Raw genomic sequence first — 21,331 nt, forward strand, 5'->3', positions numbered from 1 at the left:
AGCAGTAGGGTATTTTTTAAAATTAAAATATGTACTTCGTTTTATATAAACCTAATGTTATTATTGCACATTTACTAGACTACAGTGTAGTATAAACATAACTTTTATATGCTCTAGGGGACAAAAAAATTCATGTGGGTGGCTTACTTATTGCGATAGTTCCTTTGTTGTGGTAGTCCGGAACCAGACCTGTGTGGTCTCTGAGGTATGCCTGTGTTCTATTTTTTTTTCTGAAATCCTTCCCCTTTATATATTCTCTTTGTATGTTCTGCATCCTTCAGTATTTTAATAATTATTGTCCTTTTTTTCATCTTTTTTTTTTTTTGGTTCTGGGACAATTCCTTAAGCTGTTTCCTAAATCACTAATTTGTTTTTCTGTTTTCTTCTCACTTTAGGGGTTTTTAATTCATAAATTGTGTTTTTTATTTGAAAGCAAGCTTTTATTACTTTAGATTGTTTAAGTTTTACTTATCAAATTCCCCCTTTGAAAATAAAAAAGTTACTTCCTACTACAAAATGGTCCATCTTCACTGTAAAAATTTAGGTAATAAAACAGTCCCTCCTAGCATTTGGATAAACACCGTGCTGTGTTATGCTCAGTCGTGTCGGACTCTTTGTGGCCCTTGGACTTCCGGTAGCCTGCCAGTCTCCCCTGTCCACGGGAATTCTCAGGCAAGAATACTGGAGTGGGTTGTCATCTCTTTCTGCAGGGAATCTTCCCCACCCAGGAGTCGAACCCACATCTCCTGCACTGGCAGGCAGATCCTTTTCTTCTGAGCTACCAGAGAAGCTCTTATATGTGATATATATGTATATACGTCTATATGATGAAAGATCTCACTTTAATGCTCTTTTACTTCCTTTGTAATTTAATAATGTAACAGATTCATGTCAATAAACAGACATATATATGTATATCATCCTTTTAAACAATAAATTAATGTTTGCTCAGATTTCATTTAAAATACAAATAAGAGTTTTTAAAGTATTCTTCTCTTATAGAAAGGAAGACATTTGCTGTGATTTCTCAGAATGGCATGCTTTTGTGGAGCACTAGGTATCTTTATATATCTAGTGATTGTTTTGTCTGTTCATATTTACAAGGAGAGATTTACCCTTGCTACTTTTGAATCTGAGAAAGGTTCTGTCAGAACTGGTGTAAGCCCTGCTCAGAGGTCTTTGTCATAGTGCTTTTGGCAGATGAGTGGACCTCCTGACTGCTAGGGAGGAGCTACGGGTGAGACCATTGCATGGCAAGGAAAGGTCCTCTTTTTATTCTCTCTGTGGGAGCAGTTGTGGAACCAGAGCTCCAGGTGTCTACGGAAAGTGAGGAGAGAGTTCCTGGGCCACTGAGCCACATAACTGGCTTTTCCCCTCTCATATTTGTTAATAATAGTCCATATTTTGAGCAAATCCCCTTTGTAGCGTCCTTTTGCCACAATACTTTTGCTTTGATGAGCATGCTGCTTCACCAGGTGAAAGCTGAGAATGGACATAAAAGATGGCTGCTTTGTGTGCAGGGAGTTGATAGAATTCTAATAATCCTAGAATTGTATCTGCTAAACTATCCCAATCTTTTTTTTCCCCAAAAACATTTGTTCCTTTCTGGCCATTGCTGCTCTGAGCTTTCAGGTTCTCTGGATTTGCAGGAGAATGCCATTCATTCACTCGTTCCTTCAGAGGGCTCCTCCTTTGCTGGGTAGTTACAGGCTAGGAGATACCTCCCCTGGCCTATTCCCACTTGTGCCATATGTAACAGAAATCTCTCAAGGTGTCTGGATACTGATGGCATTCTTCTCTTTTTAGTAGAAACTGATTTTTTTTTTAAACCTTACCCTAATTGTATATTTCTAGAAACTCCTATGCCATCTTTTCTATTAGTCAAAGAGATAAATAGATTTACTTTTGTGAAATGGTTTCATGAAATCTGCGTGTGTTGTATATTCTGCTTTTCCTTTACTATATGTTTCTGTTTTTGTAATAGATGATTCAACACGTGTACCTCTTGGAGAAAACAAGGACTACATCAATGCCAGTTATATTAAAATAGCCAATTCTAGAGCAGAGTATTACTATATTGCTACCCAAGGACCACTGCCAGCTACCACGAATGACTTTTGGCAAATGGTTTTGGAAAATAACTCTAATGTTATTGCCATGATAACCAAAGAGAAAGAAGGTGGAGTTACCAAATGCCACCATTACTGGCCTATTTCTATGAAGAAACCTTTGGAATTGAATAGCTGTCATATCTTCCTGGAGAACTACCAGATACTTCGGTATTTCATCATTCGAATGTTTCAAGTTGTCAAGAAGTCTGTAAGTTAAAAAATAAAATCAGCGTTAGATATATATTTCCTTATATATGCACACATGTCAGGATAGGAAATTAGGAGTAAGGTGGGCCGCAGCTGGGGACACTTGTTTAAAGTAACTTGTTTTTACTTCTCCCTGGTACTGGAAACTAAGACAGCGCCATTTCTTCTTCTGCCTCCAAACTCTGACTGGAGAGACGGAATAACTGGAAAGGGGAGTTGGGGCGGTTGAGCAAGAGTATTGGAAGCTACCTAATCCTGGGGTGTACTTTGGCTACCTCTGCTGGGAGGGGCAGATATGATGAAGTCCTTAAGATATGCTATAATCACTGGGCTAGGCATGGTAGCAAACTGTTCGGTGCACTCACTGGTACTTGCAGTTACTGTGCTCAATGGATGGTAATATTGAGATGTGTATGGGGTGCAGAAAGGAGGTTCTCTTTTGGTTTGGACAGACGATTTGCTAGAGGAGGTGACATCTGAATTGAGAATTTACCCAAGTGAGAAAAATGAAAACAGTAAGTAGATATGAAGGTATAAAATAGCATGGGGCATATGTACAGAGAGATGTAAGTAGTTCAGAGTTTCTGGAATATAAAAGTTCAAATGCCAGGGAGAAATGAGAGATGAGATGAGGCTATAGAAAATAAACGGAGAAGGCAATGGCACCCCACTCCAGTACTCTTGCCTGGAAAATCCCATGGATGGAGGAGCCTGGTAGGCTGCAGTCCATGGGATCGTGAAGAGTCGGACATGACTGAGAGACTTCACTTTCACTTTTCACTTTCATGCATTGGAGAAGGAAATGGCACCCCACTCCAGTGTTCTTGGCTGGAGAATCCCAGGGATGGGGGAGCCTGGTGGGCTGCCATCTATGGGGTCGCACAGAGTCAGACACGACTGAAGCGACTTAGCAGCAGTAGCAGCATAGAAAATAAGTAGAGAAAGCCAGAACATGAAATGTTTTGGATTTCAGCTAAGGAGCACAAACTTTATTGTGAAGATAATTAGGAGACATTGAAGAATTTTAGTAAGAAGGGTATACGATCAACTTAGGGCAACTAGCAATTTGAGAGAAAGCAAAGACTTTGATGCTTTTCCGATAAAATTGGCAGACTTTATATGACTTATGACTTGTGACTTATAAGGAGTGTTCAGAAATTATGCTGTCCAATGTGATAGCCACATTTGACTGTTTTAGATTTAAATTATTTAAACTTATAAAATATCAAATTTAGTTCCTCACTTGCAATAGCCATACTTCTAGTTTTAATCGCATGTTACTAGTGACGACCATACGGGCAGCACAGATACAGAGCACTTGCATCCTTGTAGAAAGTAATATTGGGAAGTATTGGTCTAGGATAATCCATAGAACAATTCATTTCTTGCTCTAACAGACTCGGAAAATAGCAAAGGAATGATTTATAGGAGAAAGTGGTGTTACCTTGCTTTAAGTGGATTTGATTAGCAAGTAGGTAATACATGTGTTCTATAGGAGTGGAGGAGGTGGGAGTTAAATTGGAAACTTGAAGAGTGATGAGATTTGGAATCATCACCAAAGAAGTTGGTTGGAGCATAGGCAGTGATCAGGAAAAGGTTGCAGAAGGTGCTGAGGTTGGAACCCATAATTTGCAATAACAATAAAATATGCAAATATGTGATTTTTTTTTTTTCCTAACCACGGGATTCCTGAATAGAGATTATGGGACTGATTCAGGGAGGGATGTTACTCAGGATATGTGGCAAGATTCAAAGGGTGAATGGAGTTGACACTTTGGTAAGAGAATGATTTAGATAATCAGTCATAAAGTCTAAACTTAGGGAGATGAATGGAATCAGCAGCTAGGAGGAAATAGAGGACGTCAAGGGCAGAATTCCATCTAGTCACATTGTTGGAAGTGAAGCACAGATAAAGTGGTGGTAGCATAAGAGTTTCTGCTCAGAAAATGATGTTGGAATCTAAGAACTGGGAGCTTTTTGATACTGGCCATTATAGGTGGTGGTGAGTCCAAGGAGTAATCACATTGTGAGGACTAGAAGACATGATTGGTCTCCTCTGTGAGAGAGAAATAAAAACGTGAGGCTAGAGTGTCTGTCTGGCTGCTGAGATCCCAGATTTGCCGTCAGAATCTGGGGTAAGGTGATAGTGATGAGAAGACGAAGTTAAGAGGTATGAAGCTTGAAGGGGAGTTTTTGTACAAGGAGAAGAATTAATGAGTTGGAAATTGTGTTGGGCAGCAAGGAGTATGTAGCTAATCTCTAGACTCTGTAGTGCCTGGAGCACAGAATAGGTGGCCTGGATTAGAGAGAACTGCAGAGTGCAGTACCCATGGAGGCAAGGCAAGGAAGTAGAAGAAGCATTTAGGGAAGTGATGATGCCTTCCAAGAGTTTACTGTAGCATGGGGGCCTGAGGAGAGCACAGCAGTCCATCCTAAAGGAAATCAGTCCTGAATATTCATTGGGAGGACTGATGCTGAAGCTGAAATTCCAATACTTTGGCCACCTGATGCGAAGAACTGACTCATTGCTGGGGAAGATTGAAGGCAGGAGGAGAAGGGGATGACAGAGGATGAGATGGTTGGATGGCATCACTGACTCGATGGACATGAGTTTGAGCAAGCTCACGGAGTTGGTGATGGGCAGGGAAGCCTGGCGTGCTGCAGTCCATGGGGTGGCAAAGAATCGGACACGACTGAGCGACTGAACTGAACTGGAGGTCTGAGTGAGAAGGGAGATGTTGAAAAGATAAAGTCGGGAGAGAGACAGAAAGATAGAAGTGAGGAGTATGAGGATCAGAGTACACAGTGGTGTGACCAGGGAGGCCAAGAATAATAATAATGTTTGACGCTGATGTCGGGCTTGCTAGCTGTGTGTGAGGGCCTGTGTTTGCTCTGTACACCCAAGGATTTGCCTAATGCCTCACTCTCCTAGCACTTGATTCCCTGACATGAACCAAGTACTGTGTCAGATGCTGGAGACAGAAAGCAGACACAGTCTCAACTCTCAGAGTACTCACAGTCTAGTGGGGACAGAAGACACCAGTTCTAAATGGCATGTGATATGTGCTATGGCAGGAGAAGGACAGCATGCTTGGAGAATAAGGTCAGGTGGGAGGCCCAGAGGAATGATCTGTCTGAAAAGATTCAAATGCTCGGGTCCACCTGTGGAGTTGGCAAAGGGATCCAGAATGGTGGCCTTTGGGCTGATGTGCCCAGACCTCAGAACCATGGGGCTGACGTTTGAAGAGTCTGCCTCATGGTACTGGGTCAGGAAAGCAGTGATGACCACCTTTGTGCAGACTCTCAGTGGTCAGCAGTGTAGGAAAGATTTAATTCCTGAAATACGTGATGGAGTGAGGCCTATCCTCAACTTGGTTCCTTCACACGATGTTTAAACATCGCTTGCCTCATCCAGTTTCGTGTAGCAATGATTCAAGCTTGAGTCTTTCTATTTTCTAACACCATGAATTTAGGGAAAAAGTGGTGCGTTAAGGAGAAGTAGAGAAGGAGTGAGAAATCCTTCCTGAATTTTTCCATAAGAGTGCCCGGTGAAGTAAAATGAGGGTTCCACATTAGGGAAGGGGTGAACCCTCTGGAAGAATGATGGGTAAACTCAAAGCATCTTATCTGTCAACCCCAGGGAGAGTTCCATAACTCCACTTTCGGGGGCTCAGTGAAAGAATAAGGACCAAAGTCTAGTCACATGGTCGTTAACCACCCTGCCCTGGTTGCCAGAGGAGGTTGCTTCCCATCAAACCCTGATTAAGCAACTTGACAGCACCTACCTGTTTTGATTAAACTTGGTATCTTATTTGGGCTTCTCTGCTGGCGCAGACTATAAAGAATCCACCTGCAATGCGGGAGACCTCGGTTATATCCCTGGGTTGGGAAGATCCCCTGGAGGAGGGCATGGCAATCCACTCTAGTATTCTTGTCTGGAGAATCCCCGTGGACCAGGGAACCTGGCGGGCTACAGTCTGTGGAGTCGCAAAGAGCTGGACACGACTGAGCGACTAAGCACAGCACATCATAATATTGAAACCAAGATATATTGCTTTTCTATATTATTCCCAACGTGTTAGCTCATTTCCACTCTGTTTTGGATTCCTGGTTTGTTTGGTTTCTTCTGCATTCTCACGGTGCAGAAGACAGATGGTAGCGTTAGATTTGGAAGGACTACATTATTGCCCAGCTCTAAACGTATGAGCCTCCTGACCTAGCATACGTCTATCAGTCACTCAGATTCTTACTTTTTCATCTGTAAAATGAGGATAACACAGTGTCGGCCACCCCAGGGCTGATGTGAGGGAGGATTAAATGAGATAATGCGTGTGAAGTCTTTAGTACCGTTCCTACAGAGTAAGTCCTAAACTCATGTTACCTTTAGTAGTCTTACTTTTACTATTGTTTTGCCATATAGCCATTATTATTACTACTTGCGGCATATTAGAAATTAAAAGAAGATCTCTAACATGAGAAGTTGATAAATCTCTCTTCTCTCTCTCGCCTCCCCTGTCTGTCTCCCTCCCCACCCCCGCCCCCACAGACAGGAGCCAGTCACTTTGTAAAGCACTTGCAGTTCACCGACTGGCCAGACCATGGCACTCCTACTTCAGCAGAAGGCTTTATAAAGTATGTTCGTTACGTGAGGAAGAGCCACCTTACAGGACCCGTCGTTGTTCACTGCAGCGCAGGCGTGGGTCGGACAGGGGTGTTCCTGTGCGTGGATGTTGTATTCTGTGCCATTGAAAATAACTTTTCAGTAAGTGTGTGAATTAAGCAGATAAACTGATGCTGTTAGTAAACACTGTATTTTTAACAGCCTTCTCATAGCTGGAGACTAATATTCGGCCTTCAAGAGCAACTGAGTCAACAGGAAGCGTGTCAGCTTGGGATACCTGCTTCTGACTTAGCTGCTGCAGGTTCTTGGAGGTGGTTCTGAGGATTAAACTAAACAGATAGTGCGAATGAACGGCTTCAGACAATGTCTGGAGTGCAGTAAGTGCACAGTAAATACAAGCTCGTTTTTCTTTTCTTGCTTCCACGCACATGTACAGTTTTTAGAGCCTTGGTAAAGACTGTCAGTGACGTGTGCCTGCTTGTTTTTTGGTTGCACTGCACAGCGTGCGGGATCTTACTTCCCTGACCAGGGGTCAAACCTGTGCTCTTTGCAGTGAAAACATGGATTCTTAACCAGTGCATCAGTGGGGAGGCCCAAAGTGTGTCTGTTTTTAATGAATAGAAATACATGCATGTGAGCACATTGGGGGAAAAGTAGGCCTCCGAGCTAATGAGAGGCGCCTGGGCCTGACTGCTAGTTTGCCACACACTTTAGATTTTGGTGACTTTGTACAAACTGCTCATTTTCTCTGAAATCTAGTTTTCTCTTACATAAAATAAGGATAATAATATTGCTGGGTTTGAGTCAACCATTAACAATTCTTTACTTTCTTCCTAAATTTGGAACCAGCTAAGAGATAAACACAAGAATTAGACATGCAGCGGTTTTACTGTTACCTTTATGGTTGATTAATTAGGGAACATCACTTTAGATTTGTGCTGCAGAAGCCCTGCTTTTACTGAACTGCTTTCCTGTGCTGCAGAAGTGAGGAGGTGAGGACGTTTGTTTACTTAGCAGGCACTTGGGTTGGGGAGGGTGGTGCCTCTTACCCTGTCTCCAAGGAATAGGAAAGTCCACAGCTCAGTCATAAGGCAACAAGGGCTGGGAGGCTTTTGCCCTGACAGGCAAATTCTGCGGTTATCTTATTATCAGCGTAAATGTTAAATCACTGCTCTCTCAGTCTATACGTAGTTATACTCCAACACTGACCAGGTCTCCCCTGTGACAACAAATTGGCTGCATAAATTCTACGTGTTTACACCCTAAGGTCGCATTATGTCGGGGATAGGAAAATGGCCTCTTCCAGGGACTTTCTAAAGGACAGAGGAGGTCTCTTCCTCTCAGAAGCGTGAGCCAGTATCTCCCAGCATTTCCCTGTTTCTGATTCAGTTATAACCCTTCCCTTAAAGTAACCACTGTGGGAGATGCTGGTCCATGAAAGTCAGTCGGGACTACTCCAGGCTATAAGGTTGGGAATAAAAAAGTAACGGTTTCCCAAAGCAAGCTGAAAGTTTTATTACAAACAACAAATATAAGCTCAGTGGTCAAAAAAATGACAAAAATACTAAAAAATGCTGAAAATTTCAATAGCATGAATCTGATGTTACCTGTTCCTGTAATTAATGTTGTTTTATCCTTTTAACAGAAAATACATTAGCATAATTTTTATTTTATATATTCTTCATCATAATTAATTTGTTTATATTTGTTCTTATTTTATATAACTTGTAGAAATTGTAAGAACTATGAATATTGTATTTTATGCTTCTACGGAGCACTTTTTCCCCCTGTCGTTATACCTTTTATAAACTCAAAATGTGCTTTATAATAAGTCATCTGTCAGCTTAAATAACAGTGTTTTTCTTAGCAGTATGTAAAATAGTGATGTATTTTACAATTAAGGGTGCTTAGATTTGGTGGTTCAGAGATAGGAAATGTGTCCAGTGTTGCCTTATTGGCTTTCCATAGAGGCTTGAGACATCCAGTATCCTTACTGGTGCCCATCTCTACTCTTTTCAGAAATTTTGTTCACCAGAGCTACTCAAAGTATGGTCTTGGACCAGCACCAGTCTATGAATGTTTGTTATTTGCAGAGAGATAAGTTTTCTGAAACTGAGAGTAAGCATTTAGAAACTTTCAAAGCAGTTTGACATATTTCAGAGACATCCAAGAGCATGGCAGTGGGCTGGTCTTGGTAAGCAGGATGCAGACCAGTGTGTGTGTGTGCAGCTCACGCAGAGAGTCTTCCATGCTGCATGCTGCTTCTCAGCCATATGTGACTGACACTTTAAGATTAGGGTATCAGTTATAACTCTAAAGGGTATGAAGATCTGAGAAAATATAATGATTTATTTTCTTTTTACTGTTATTTCATAGTCAGTTTTATTTTTAAGTAAGCTAGCTTAAAAATCCTTAAAACACTGGGAATAAGCTGGCTCTTCTCTTGACGAAAAACTGAGATTGTTCTGTAGTTGAAACATTCTTGATAGAACTTTCCCCTCTAACCGTCTTCAGCATACAGCAACAGTTAAATATCAGTTACCATATTATGTAATGAAGTGAATAGTCCAAAATTTAACACATTAACCTTCACAAAATCCAAAAATACTTACCATATCACTAAACACACTGTCTGGTTCATCTGGAAGGGGTTCTTTGGTTTTTGTTTTGTTTTGTTTTTGGTAGCAAGACTGTTTTAAAAATTTGTTTTTTAATTGGAGGATAATTGCTTTACAGTGTTGTATTGGTTTCTGACATACAACAACGTGAATCAGTCATAAGTATACATACGTACCCTCCTTCCTGAACCTCTCTCCCACCCACCACCCCATACCGCTCTAGGCTGTCACAGAGTACCAAGTTGAGCTCCCTGTGTAATACAGCAACTTCCCATGTAGCTATCTGTTTTGCATATGGTACTTTATATGTTTCAGTGCTACTGTCTCAGCTTGTCCCAACCTCTCCTTCCTTCACTGTGTCTATAAGTCTGTTCTCTATGTCTGTGTCTCTGTTCCTGCTTTGCAAATAGGTTCATCAGTACCATTTTTCTGGATTCCAGGTATATGCGTTAACATATGATATTTGTTTTCCTCTTTCCGACTTACTTCACTCTGTGTACCAGTCTCTAGGCTCATCCACCTCACTAGAACTGACTCAAATTTGGGGTAAATTCTTTAATCTATGTAACTATCTCAGACTGTTTTCTTGTCATTGCAGTTCTACAATCAGAACATAATCCTACACAAAACAAGCTCCAAATTACATTTGATGACAATGTAGAACTTTGCACTTTCATGCCATTTAAAATTAGTTCAGTTCAGTCGCTCAGTCATGTCTGACTCTTTACAACCCCATGGACTGCAGCACGCCAGGCTTCCCTGTCCATCACCAACCCCCTGAGCTTGGTCAAACTCATGTCCATTGAGTCAGTGATGCCATCCAACCATCTCATCCTCTGTCCTCTTCTCCTCCTGCCTTCAGTCTTTCCCAGCATCAGGGTCTTTTGCAATGAGTCAGTTCATCGCATCAGGTGGCCAAAGTATTGGAATTTCAGCTTCAGCATCAGTCCTTCCAATGAATGTCCAGGACTGATTTTCTTTAGGATTGACTGATTTGATCTCCTTGTAGTCCAAGGGACTCTCAAGAGTCGTCTTCAACATGACAGTTCAAAAGCATCAGTTCTTCGGTGCTCAGCTTTCTTTTCAGTCCAACTTTGACATGCATACACGATGACTGGAAAAACCATATTTGTGAGCAATTTTGTGCCGTTTAAAATTAGTTAGTAAAATGGACAACCTGGAAGAAATGGACAAATTCTTACAAAAATACAATTTTCCAAAACTAAACCAGGAAGAAATAGACAATCTTAACAGACCCATCACAAGCACGGAAATTGAAACTGTAATCAGAAATCTTCCAGCAAACAAAAGCCCAGGTCCAGACGGCTTCACAGCTGAATTCTACCAAAAATTTCGAGAAGAGTTAACACCTATCCTACTCAAACTCTTCCAGAAAATTGCAGAGGAAGGGAAACTTCCAAACTCATTCTATGAGGCCACCATCACCCTAATACCAAAACCTGACAAAGATACTACAAAAAAGGAAAACTACAGGCCAATATCACTGATGAACATAGATGCAAAAATCCTCAACAAAATTCTAGCAATCAGAATCCAACAACACATTAAAAAGATCGTACACCATGACCAAGTGGGCTTTATCCCAGGGATGCAAGGATTCTTCAACATCTGCAAATCAATCAATGTAATTCACCACATTAACAAATTGAAAAATAAAAACCATATGATTATCTCAATAGATGCAGAGAAGGCCTTTGACAAAATTCAACATCCATTTATGATAAAAACTCTCCAGAAAGCAGGAATAGAAGGAACATACCTCAATATAATAAAAGCTATATATGACAAACCTACAGCAAACATTATCCTCAATGGTGAAAAATTGAAAGCATTTCCCCTTAAGTCAGGAACAAGACAAGGGTGCCCACTTTCACCACTACTATTCAACATAGTTCTGGAAGTTTTAGCCACAGCAATCAGAGCAGAAAAAGAAATAAAAGGGATCCAAATTGGAAAAGAAGAAGTAAAACTCTCACTGTTTGCAGATGACATGATCCTCTACATAGAAAACACTAAAGACTCTACCAGAAAATTACTAGAGCTAATTAATGAATATAGTAAAGTTGCAGGATATAAAATCAACACACAGAAATCCCTTGCATTCCTATACACTAATAATGAGAAAGTAGAAGAAGAAATTAAGGAAACAATTCCATTCACCATTGCAACAAAAAGAATAAAATATTTAGGAATATATCTACCTAAAGAAACTAAAGACCTATATACAGAAAACTATAAAACACTGATGAAAGAAATCAAAGAGGACACTAATAGATGGAGAAATATACCATGCTCATGGATCGGAAGAATCAATATAGTGAAAATGAGTATATTACCCAAAGCAATTTTACAAATTCAATGCAATCCCTATCAAGATACCGGCGATATTTTTCACAGAACTAGAACAAATAATTTCAAGATTTGTATGGAAATACAAAAAACCACGAATAGCCAAAGCAATCTTGAGAAAGAAGAATGGAACTGGAGGAATCAATTTGCCTGACTTCAGGCTCTACTACAAAGCCACAGTCATCAAGACAGTATGGTATTGGCACAAAGACAGACATATAGATCAATGGAACAAAATAGAAAGCCCAGAGATAAATCCACATACATATGGACACCTTATCTTTGACAAAGGAGGCAAGAATATACAATGGAGTAAAGACAATCTCTTTAACAAGTGGTGCTGGGAAAACTGGTCAACCACTTGTAAAAGAATGAAACTAGATCACTTTCTAACACCGCACACAAAGATAAACTCAAAATGGATTAAAGATCTAAATGGAAGACCAGAAACTATAAAACTCTTAGAGGAGAACATAGGCAAAACACTCTCCGACATAAACCACAGCAGGATCCTCTATGATCCACCTCCCAGAATTCTGGAAATAAAAGCAAAAATAAACAAATGGGATCAAATTAAAATTAAAAGCTTCTGCACAACAAAGGAAAACATAAGCAAAGTGAAAAGACAGCCTTCCGAATGGGAGAAAATAATAGCAAATGAAGCAACTGACAAACAACTAATCTCAAAAATATACAAGCAACTCCTGCAGCTCAATTCCAGAAAAATATACGACCCAATCAAAAAATGGGCCAAAGAACTAAATAGACATTTCTCCAAAGAAGACATACGGATGGCCAACAAACACATGAAAAGATGCTCAACATCACTCATTATTAGAGAAATGCAAATCAAAACCACAATGAGGTACCACTTCACACCAGTCAGAATGTCTGCGATCCAAAAATCTGCAAGCAATAAATGCTGGAGAGGATGTGGAGAGAAGGGAACCCTCCTACACTGTTGGTGGGAATGCAAACTAGTACAGCCACTATGGAGAACAGTGTGGAGATTCCTTAAAAAATTGCAAATAGAAATGCCTTATGACCCAGCAATCCCACTGTTGGGCATACACACAGAGGAAACCAGAATTGAAAGAGACACATGTACCCCAATGTTCATTGCAGCACTGTTTATAATAGCCAGGACATGGAAACAACCTAGATGTCCATCAGTAGATGAATGGATAAGAAAGCTGTGGTACATATACACAATGGAGTATTACTCAGCCATTAAAAAGAATACATTTGAATCAGTTCTGCTGAGATGGATGAAACTGGAGCCGATTATACAGAGTGAAGTGAGCCAGAAAGAAAAACACCAATACAGTATACTAACACATATATATGGAATTTAGGAAGATGGCAATGATGACCCTGTATGCAGGACAGCAAAAAAGACACAGATGTGTATAGCGGACTTTTGGACTCAGAGGGAGAGGGAGAGGGTGTGATGATTTGGGAGAATGGCATTGAAACATGTATAATATCATGTAAGAATCGAAATGCCAGTCTGTCTGATGCAGGATATGACACGCTTGGGGCTGACACGCGGGGATGACTCAGAGAGATGTTGTGGGGAGGGGGGCGGGAGGGGGGCTCATGTTTGGGAACGCATGTACACCTGTGGTGGATGCATGTCAATCTATGCCAAAACCAATACAGAATTGTAAAGTAAAAATTAAAAATAAATAAATTAATTAAAAAAAAATAAATAAAATTAGTTAGTTGTGATTGCCAGTAATAAAACAGAAAAGGAAAAATCCTTCCTTCTTATCACTTCATGTTCGACTCACACATATACTGAGTGGTTATGTTAGCAGTACCTTTGATTCAGTACCTTGCGATGGTAAATACTTTGCTGCTTTTGTTTCGTGAGTTGGTGCTGCTCTGCGTCACTAGCCAGTCTCGGAATTTGTCACACTGTGATTTCATTAGAAAAGTGGGACTTTATCTTTTTCTGCCACACCTTCACCCCAAGTTTTCAATAAAACACTTTCAGTATGACGTCTGTCACCGATGTCTGGTTGTCGTGTATGTTTTTAATCTTAGCCGTTCAAAGCTGTTTTGTAAGTCTGCAAAGTGTTTATGTTTCATGTGAAATATTGAACATGAGCTTTTTAATTTAGTATTCTTTAAAATAATTCTTTGGTCTTGGAGCCTATTTCTTTTGTTCTGTATGTGACAAGTAAATTTTATTTGTTACTTTGCTATGTTAGCCAGTACATCTTTGCAGTTAATACAAGTGTGGTTTTAGCAATTCACACTCAATAATGGCTCTAAAACTCAGTTTAAGAGGAATCATAATTCTAGGTAAAATTCACATGAGCTCTTTTGGTCTTCATTTCTTTGCAGTCGCTTCCATTATTATTATTTGGTTGACCACTGAAGCCATGTGCAGGAAAGCTGCGCTTTTCTTGAGAGGACGATCCAGTAACACGTCTTTTGCTGTCAGTAAATTAAGGGTAAAAATGAATAATACAAAGTTATTTCCACAATTTGCCTAATCTTAAAATATAAATTATAAACCAGACTTTCACGAAACAGTGGATTCTAAATTCAATGAAGTTGGATTTTTATCGTATTCCCCTTTATGGATCATTCTTTTGGTGTCAAGTTTAAGAGCTCTTCACCTTGCCTAGGTCCTAAAGAAACTTCCCTGTGTCATTTCTTAAAGTTCTGTAGTTTCATGCTTTATCTTTAAGTCTGTGGTCCATTTTGAGTTAATTGTTTTTATAAGGGCCGAGGTTTAAGTCAAGGTTCACTTTTTTTTTTTTTTTTTTGCCTAAAGCTGTCCAGCTGTTAAGTTTCCTTTGTTGAAAAGGCTATTCTTCCTCCACTGAATTGCTTTTGCACCTTTGTCAGAAATGATTTTGAATATTTGTTTGGGGCCTATTTCTAGTTCCATATTCCATTTCACTGATCTACATATCTATCCTTTTGCCATTACCACACTTTGGATTCCTGTAGCTGTATAGGAAATCTTAACACAGGGAGAGTGATTCTTTCACTTTCAAAATTGTTTTAGCTATTATAAGTCTGTGCCTTTCAATATAAATTTTAAAATTAGCTTTCTTGATGAATTTTGACAGGATGAATTTTACTATGTTGGATCTTCCAATATGAATCTGGCATGTCAACTTATTTAGGTCTTCTTTGATTTCTTTGATCAGCATTTTGTTATTTTCATCATACAGCTTCTGTATGTGTTTTGTTAGATTTATCTTATTTCATTTGCTTTCAAGCTGTAAATGGTATTGTGTTTTTACTATCATGTTCATTATATGTACATGTATATACAAATGCAGCTGATTTTTTCATGTTGATCTTGTATCCTGTGATCTTGTTGAACTCACTTATTGGTTCTAAGAGGGTTTTTTTTGCCCAGTTTTGTTCTGTTTTTAGATTCCTTGAGATTTTCTACATAGATGGTCATTCCAGCTGCAAGTAGGGACACACATCTCTTCCTTCCCAATGCATTTGTTTCTTATTTCTTTATCTGGTCTTATTGTACTACCTGGAACTTCAAGCGTTGTATTGAAAACAGGTAGTCAGAGCATACATTCTTGCCGTCACTAATATTAGGGAGAAAGCAAATTAAGATCATTTGTTCTGTGAAAGACCCTATGAAGTAGATGAAAAGACAAGCTACAGACTTGGAGAAACTCTTTGCAACCACATGTCCAACAAAGGTCTCACACCTAGAATTTGTAAAGACCTCAAAACATATAAGTAAGCAAGCAATTCAGTTAGAAAATAGGTAAAAGGCATGGAATTTCAATGATAAGGATGGATCAGGACAATCACACAAAAAGAGGCTCAACTTCACTAGCCTTTAGGTAAATGAAATCAAGGAGATTTCAAACCAGTCAATGTTAAAGGAAGTCAACCCTGAATACTCTTTGGAAGGACTGATGTTGAAGCTCAATGCTTTGGCCACCTGATGCAAATAGCTGACTCATTAGAAGAGACCCTGTTGCTGGAGAAGATTGTAGGCAGAAGGAGAAGAGGGCGACAGAGGATGAGATGGTTGGATGGAATCACTGACTCAATGGACATGAGTTGAGCAAACTCCAGGAAATGCTGAGGCACAGGAAAGCCTGGCGTGCTGCAATCCATGGGATTGAGAATAGTCGGACACAACTTGGCAACTGAATAACAACAACCGAACGAAATTAAAACTGTGATGAAATATCACTAGATATTGATTAGAAAGGCCAATATGAAAAATAATGACAACACCAAATGCTGGTGAAGATTTGAAAAAAGCTGGATTAGTTATGCATTGCTTATGCTTCCAGGTGGCTCAGTGGTAAAGAACCTGCCTACCAAACTGATCCTTGGGGCAGGAAGATCCCCTGGAGGGGCAGTGGCAACCCACTCCAGTATTCCTGCCTGGAAAATCCCGCGGACAGAGGAGCCTGGGGGCCTACAGCCCATGGGGTCTCAGAGAGTCAGACACAAGTGGGCAGCAGCAGCATGCGTCGCGTATAGGAGTGAACGTGAAATGGTGTATCCAGGCTGGAAAATAGTTCTTAAATTTCTTAAAAACAAAACAAAACAAAACAAAAGCAGAACTAAACTAATCTTACCATATAATCCTAGCAATAACACTCTTGGGTGTTTATTCCATGGAAATGAAAACTTCAGTTCACATAAAACCCTGTATGTATGTGTTCATAGAAGATCTATTTATCACCACCCCAAACTGGAAAACAGCCTAAATGTCCTTCAACACATCCATACTGTGGGATACCATTTAGTAACAAAAAGGATTGAACTATTGATATACTCAAGTTGCATGAATCTCAAAGCAATTAGCAATGACAAAAAGTCTCAGAAAGTTGGATATTACATGATGCAAGGAGATCCAACCAGTCCTTTCTAAAGGAGATCAGTCCTGGGTGTTCTATGGAAGGACTGATGCTAAAGCTGAAACTCCAATACTTTGGCCACCTCATGCAAAGAGTTGACTCATTGGAAAAGACTCTGATGCTGGGAGGGATTGTGGACAGGAGAAGAAGGGGACGACAGAGGATGAGATGGCTGGATGGCATCACCGACTCGATGGACATGAGTTTGGGTGAACTCCAGGAGTTGGTGATGGACAGGGAGGCCTGGCGTGTTGCGATTCATGGGGTCGCAAAGAGTCGGACACGATTGAGCTACTGAACTGAACTGAACTGATTATGTAATCTGCTTGAAATAACAAAACTGTAGAGATTCAGAACAGATTACTGGTCGCCAAGGGTTAAGGATTGGATTGGGTGGGTAGTTCTAATAGATAACAGGAGGAAGGCTTATGGTGGTATAGTTATGTATCTTGGTTGTGGTTGCAGTTACATGAATCTTCACATGTGATAACTTTGTATACAATAATACATGTATGCCTATGCTGACGAATGATTGCATGTAAAACTGGCAAAATCTGAAAAGGCTGGTAAATTATACCAATGTCAATTTCCTGGTTTCAATATTATACTCTAGTTGTATAGGGTGGTATAATACTAGGTGAAAAGATACACAGTATCCCTGAACATTTTTTGCAACTTACTATGTATCTATAGTTATTTCAATATAAAAATATTTTAAGGATTAATTAAAATTTTAAGTTATAGTAACAAAAAGTTGTAAAAATAAAGGAATACTTAATATTTCTCTGATTTTTATGTACTTTTGGATGATAGTTGACAGTTGACAAGCCTTAAATTTCATGTGGTCTTACTGCATATAACTGGTCCTCAGCTTGCACCACATGTGACTTTTCAAGCAAGTTGAACAGCACCTGAGTTGGTTTATATCCTGTCCCACTGATGAGGCTGCTTGGCGCTGCACCACTGTCAGATTGCCATTAAGATTTTCTAAACACTTATTACCAGTTTCTGGACTTAGCTCACTTTGGTCTAGCAACAGCCTTTTGCAGACCTGCAGCAGCTCAGCGACCACACTGGGTAGTGGCGTTCTCCATGCGCAGGTGCAGAGTCTGGGGTTGGGCCAACTGCTGCTCAGGGTCTCCATTTGAGTTGAGAGGGCTCTTTATATGAGAAACAGCTGTGTTACTGTTGTGGCCAGAAAAGGTTTCTATGCTTCAGACTCTTGCAGAATCACAATGCTGCTTTAAGTTCTCCCTTTGGAGAACAGAAAAGTACACACAAGGGCAAATTTGTTGTTATTTCTTTTGGAGAACATTTCTTATTATAAATGATTGCTTCCTGCTTTTTCCTGGAAACCCATTTGAACAAGTCTTCCTTATCCTCTAGACTAGGTTAAACATAGTACATGTTCTTATGACTGAAAACGAGAACTTGCCAGTTAAATCTTGAGATATCTTTTATTGGAAAGAAGTATGGCGTACTCCTTAGGCATCTGGGGGTTTTGTGTTTTCCCCCTCTCTGGATAATACAAAATTACTGTCATCCTGTTACAGTTCGACATCATGAATATAGTGGGCCAAATGAGAGAACAACGTCATGGAATGATCCAAACAAAGGTAAGTCACACCACATAAATTCTCATAAGAACAATAATGATATAAAGATGAGTATTACATTGTAACATACATAGTATAGCACATTGCAATTTGTAAAGCTCTTTTACCTATACAATTTCATTGAATTCTCACTGTTTGAGGTAAACATAAGTTATGCTCTGACATTACTGATGACTACCTCAAGTTCAGAGCAATGAAGTTCGTTTTATCAGAGAGCAAGTGTAAGAGCCAAATCTGAAACTGAAGTCTCCTAATGCCCAAACACATGCTTAGTCCATAATGCCATGTTCTTTAAGTAACATATCTAAAGTTATTTTCCATAAATTTATGAATGGCAATTTTAGGACACTTATTTGCAACTAAAGTATCAGTCATTGGCATGTCAAAAAAAAGATAGCATAAATATTACAGATATTAGTTATACTAATCATTGAAGGGTCAAGAGAATATGGATAATGAAAACAAACAGGTACCCCTAAATCTTTTTTATGTTTTTTTTAAGGCAATGTTCAATGATATGAAGTATTTCCTTTGAACTAGGGTTGCCTAAGAGATCTGAGGCTACATCTTAAAAAAGTTTAAATTTGATTCATCCAATGAAGATATAAAGAGACTGATATTGAGTCAGATTCCCCTGTGTTCAGTTAACCAATTCTAGACCAAAGACTATATTAGTATCGTTTATCTTCCTGATGCTTTAAAGAAGTTTTTGGTTAAATGTTAACCTTTTTTAGGCAGTTCTTTTTAGGTTAAGGCACTCTTTTTAGGCACTTTGTGGTTTAAAAGTACAAATGTCTTTTCTGAAAGTGGATATTGGTATTCAATTAACATTCCATTGTTTTTCATATATGTGTGTGTTTAGGAGCAGTATATGTTTTGTTATAAAATTGTGCTTGAAGTTCTTCAGAAGCTTTGGACTTTAAAGTAAGAAAGACTTCTGTTGCCTCACACTTGAAATTATTAGCAAGTGGCTCGGAGCCTCCTCTTAAAGAACATGTTCAAGCTGTGCTTGAAGGGCTTTGCTTATACAAATGTGCTTTCTTGGTATATCATTTGACTTTCTGACAATTCCCTGAAGGCAGTACCATTTGGTTTGGGGTAAACGGTGTTTACCCACTCATCTGACTTAGGTAATATCAAATACCTTCCCATATTTTCCCATGAAATGAAAGTTATGTAAAACAACTTCCGTCTATTTGGTTGATGAGATTACAGAACCCAGTAAGGGATTTAAACTGTATTATTTAAGATTTTATTTGGAAAGACAGCTGGAGGGAGCTGAGAATTTTCAGGATCACAAGATCACGAGATTATATCATGATTTTTTGCAAGCATTTTCAAGACAGATATGTATCCATGTTTTCCAGCTAGAGTCTGTACTTTTAGGTGGTATTTGAATAGCTTGGGTCACTAAAGAACCCAGTTAGGAAGGGTCCGCTTTCTATGCAAATTGGATCCCCTTCCCTGTACTTCTCTACTCCTGTGGAGCCCCAGGGACCGCAAGGGACAAGCTGCCTTTCTAGAGCAGCTGGACAAGGTCTGGGAATTTTCATGGGTGGGCAGAGTTCCTCCTCTCCATCACTTGAGCACACTGGTGAACAGTCCAAAACTAAAATAGATGTTTATGTAGAAAGTCCAAGAGGAAACTTTTGCCCGTTCTTGAGTTCTTTCCTATCCCACCCTAACACTTAACATATTAGTCTGCTTTGTTAAAAGCAAACATTACATTTTACTTGCCTCTTAATCTCTGCCCTTTAGCTTTAGAGGGCAATAAACTTTGATATAAGCTTTATTACGTACTTCTAGGTATCTGTCACGCCAGATATATTTTTCAAACTAAAATCTATGATTATTATTTTTTTCTTCAGCGTTCCATTAAATCATTTATTTCCATTACTGCCCCACCTCTGCCGTGACATTTAGAAGTTGGCTTTGGGAACTAGATTTTGGAGAACCAAATTTATAGTTGTGAAAATGAAAACTTCCATATTCTGTTTTTGAAAAGATGTGGCCATTATTAAATTCATCTTATTATAGGACTTTGCCTCATACAGTTACAGTGATATTTTTGTCAAGGAATTTTAGTGACCAGTTATACTTGATTCTAAACTATAAAGCAAGTGATACATGTTCTTTGTATGATGTGATTCAGTTGAGATCAGAGTAGTCTTTGCATTGTACTGAGAAAGTTTCTAATATTAATCCATAAGTCTTGAATTTTTAAGAGCTTATTTTGTTCCCTTAGCTGAATTAACACTTGAATAGGTTGAATTAAAATTGATACTTCTCATTTTAAAAATAATTAAATGCTGGAAATGTAATTTATATTAAATGAATTGATTTTACCTATTTACATTACTTTTGTAAATAATAATCTGTGCTAAACATTAATTTTGATTGGCTTTTAATATTTATATTACTAATTTTCTTTTCTGTCATAGTAAAATAATAAATATAATGTACAATAATATTTCTGAAAAGGAGTCTATACTATTATTTAAATTGAAAGATTTACTATGTATTGCCTGAAGTATTTTTATTATTTGGACCTTGACATGTTCTTATAAAGAAAATTTCCACAATTCTTGATGGTAAACATGTCTCTTCTTTAATGTGCACCTCATATTTTTATAGCTGGACTAATTTTTAGTTTTTCAGGGAAATAAGTAAATATGAAAATACTAATTGCATTTGTTTTTATTTCATTTTGGGGAAGTGAATCCCAAATTGAAAATTTTTGACTAATTGAAATACTAAGTTTTATACCAATAATAAATCAATTTTTGCCTAGGATATGAATGTGAAACTCCCACTAACATCTATATGAGTATATAAATGCTTATTTAGAGGAACTTTTACAACATTTAAATATAAGCATATATGTACATATTAGCTTTCAACTTTAAATACATAGTTT

The 21,331-nt window shown here is 38.8% G+C and overlaps 1 protein-coding gene across 2 annotated transcripts; it reads left to right on the forward strand.

The window, feature by feature from the left end:
* The first annotated feature begins 1,990 nt into the window (after positions 1-1,990).
* Positions 1,991-20,993, forward strand: PTPN20 (protein tyrosine phosphatase non-receptor type 20). 2 transcript variants are annotated; one of them, XM_040242631.1, is made up of 3 exons: positions 1,991-2,319; positions 6,865-7,080; positions 18,352-20,993. In XM_040242631.1, exons 1-3 carry the CDS (start codon positions 2,125-2,127, stop codon positions 18,430-18,432), a joined length of 492 nt encoding a protein of 163 aa, XP_040098565.1. In that variant the 5' UTR covers positions 1,991-2,124; the 3' UTR covers positions 18,433-20,993. The 2 variants fall into 2 exon arrangements, with proteins under 2 accessions (XP_040098565.1, XP_040098566.1); XM_040242632.1 differs by lacking the exon at positions 6,865-7,080 and having other exon boundaries at positions 2,050-2,319; positions 18,352-18,414; positions 19,277-20,993.
* Positions 20,994-21,331: the final 338 nt, after the last annotated feature.

The sequence above is a fragment of the Oryx dammah genome, unplaced genomic scaffold (genome assembly GCF_014754425.2).
Source record: "Oryx dammah isolate SB20612 unplaced genomic scaffold, SCBI_Odam_1.1 HiC_scaffold_6, whole genome shotgun sequence".
Taxonomy (NCBI): domain Eukaryota; kingdom Metazoa; phylum Chordata; class Mammalia; order Artiodactyla; family Bovidae; genus Oryx; species Oryx dammah.